This window comes from Penaeus japonicus, unplaced genomic scaffold, assembly GCF_977035675.1.
Source record: "Penaeus japonicus unplaced genomic scaffold, GWHDUDI00000001_assembly GWHDUDI00000031, whole genome shotgun sequence".
NCBI classification, from domain to species: Eukaryota; Metazoa; Arthropoda; class Malacostraca; order Decapoda; family Penaeidae; genus Penaeus; species Penaeus japonicus.
In genome coordinates this window covers 19,943,479-19,944,918 of record NW_028234433.1, presented here as the reverse complement: position 1 = coordinate 19,944,918, position 1,440 = coordinate 19,943,479, and the positions used below count along the sequence as shown (strand labels likewise).

Sequence of the window (1,440 nt, the reverse complement as noted above, 5' to 3'; positions counted from 1 at the left end):
CCTGTGCTAAGGACTGCAAATACCACAGCACAAGGCAACCTCATTGGCACAGGAAAACAATGTAGACACTAGGCATGGTTTGAGTAACCTTCCTCTTCTCATTTTGCTTGTACATCCTTCATCACAGGCACTTTTAAGCAAGAGGTTGGCATCTTGCTGTGTATTAGTGCTCTCTGAAGATAGTGCTTGCTAAAGACCTTGGATGGGTGCCATTCTAGGCTCTCTCTCCTGCTGGTGCTAGGAGAAAGTAGTGCAATCTATGTTTTCAATTCTAGATTAAAACTATTTTGCTTAGTATTACAGCAATTATAGTAATTATGATCGTAAATGTCATCATCACTCAATAAACAGTTATTGCTCAAATTATTATAAAGAAAAACAGTGATCCATGCTCTCCCAAAGTCAAAAATGGCATGCTAACTATTGTCATTTACATCACAACATCTGCCATGTGTCATGTATGTTCCATCAGCAATGAGTTAAGATAAATGTCTCTTATTCTAAAAATGCTAATAAAATGGTACAATAACAATACTGTTATAATAGCACTTATTGCAAGTTTTATTAGAATAAATAGTCATGTTTTCAAGGTAGTTGCTCATTTGTTAAATGTTCAATATAATATATATGTATATATCAAGATTAACCACTGAACAATTATGATGATCATGCATTTTATATAAATGCAATTCCTAAGTAAGATCTGGAAAGTTTGGTAAACTTACACAAATAATGGGATCAAACTGTGCACACTGTACATCTATCTGGCTGATCAAATTTCCAAATTGCTATGACAAACCAGTTTATAACACTGCTTAAGGTTATGATTATCAGCTTGTCTTCTCAATTTGCCTTTCAAAATCAATGTCCTATTTGCATGACTTTATGCTGTTTCTCTGTTACATGCATAAAAAAAGCATACTTGCTTACTCCAGCATTAACAGCTTATGATCTAATGATTTTCAAGATAACGATAATCATGTTCCATTATCACATCGTAATGTCTTCAGGTCTCACTGCATAAAGCAGGAAATTACTAATTCCACTTCCTATACTCAACACCATCTGGGGGCTTGACGTCAACTTTCTGCTCAGCGACCTCCTTCCAATTTGTGCTGAGGACTGTGCCTCCAGACTCCATCTAGAGGGAAGAAAAATTGGTTTCAGGAATATATGTACATAAACATAAACATTAAATATATACATATATGCAAATTAACTTCAATATCACAACAAAAAAAAAGAAAGAAAAAAAAAGAAGAAAAAAGAAAAAGGTGTGTGTGTGTGTGTGTGTGTGTGTGTGTGTGTGTGTGTGTGTGTGTGTGTGTGTGTGTGTGTGTGTGTGTGTGTGTGTGTGTGTGTGTGTGTGTGTGCGTGTGCATGCGTGCATGCGTGCGGGCGGGCGTGCATGTGTGTGCACGCGCGCGCGCGTGTGTGTGT

At 36.9% G+C, this 1,440-nt stretch overlaps 1 protein-coding gene across 1 annotated transcript in view; it reads right to left on the bottom strand.

Moving 5' to 3' along the window:
• Window positions 1-537: 537 nt before the first annotated feature.
• Sgt1 (suppressor of G2 allele of skp1) overlaps window positions 538-1,440 on the bottom strand; it is a 9,843-nt gene continuing 8,940 nt past the window's right edge. The window contains exon 10 of the mRNA XM_086555920.1: window positions 538-1,141. Coding sequence (XP_086412046.1) covers window positions 1,037-1,141 — 105 coding nt within the window. The 3' untranslated portion in view covers window positions 538-1,036. The remainder of the gene's footprint in view (window positions 1,142-1,440) is intronic.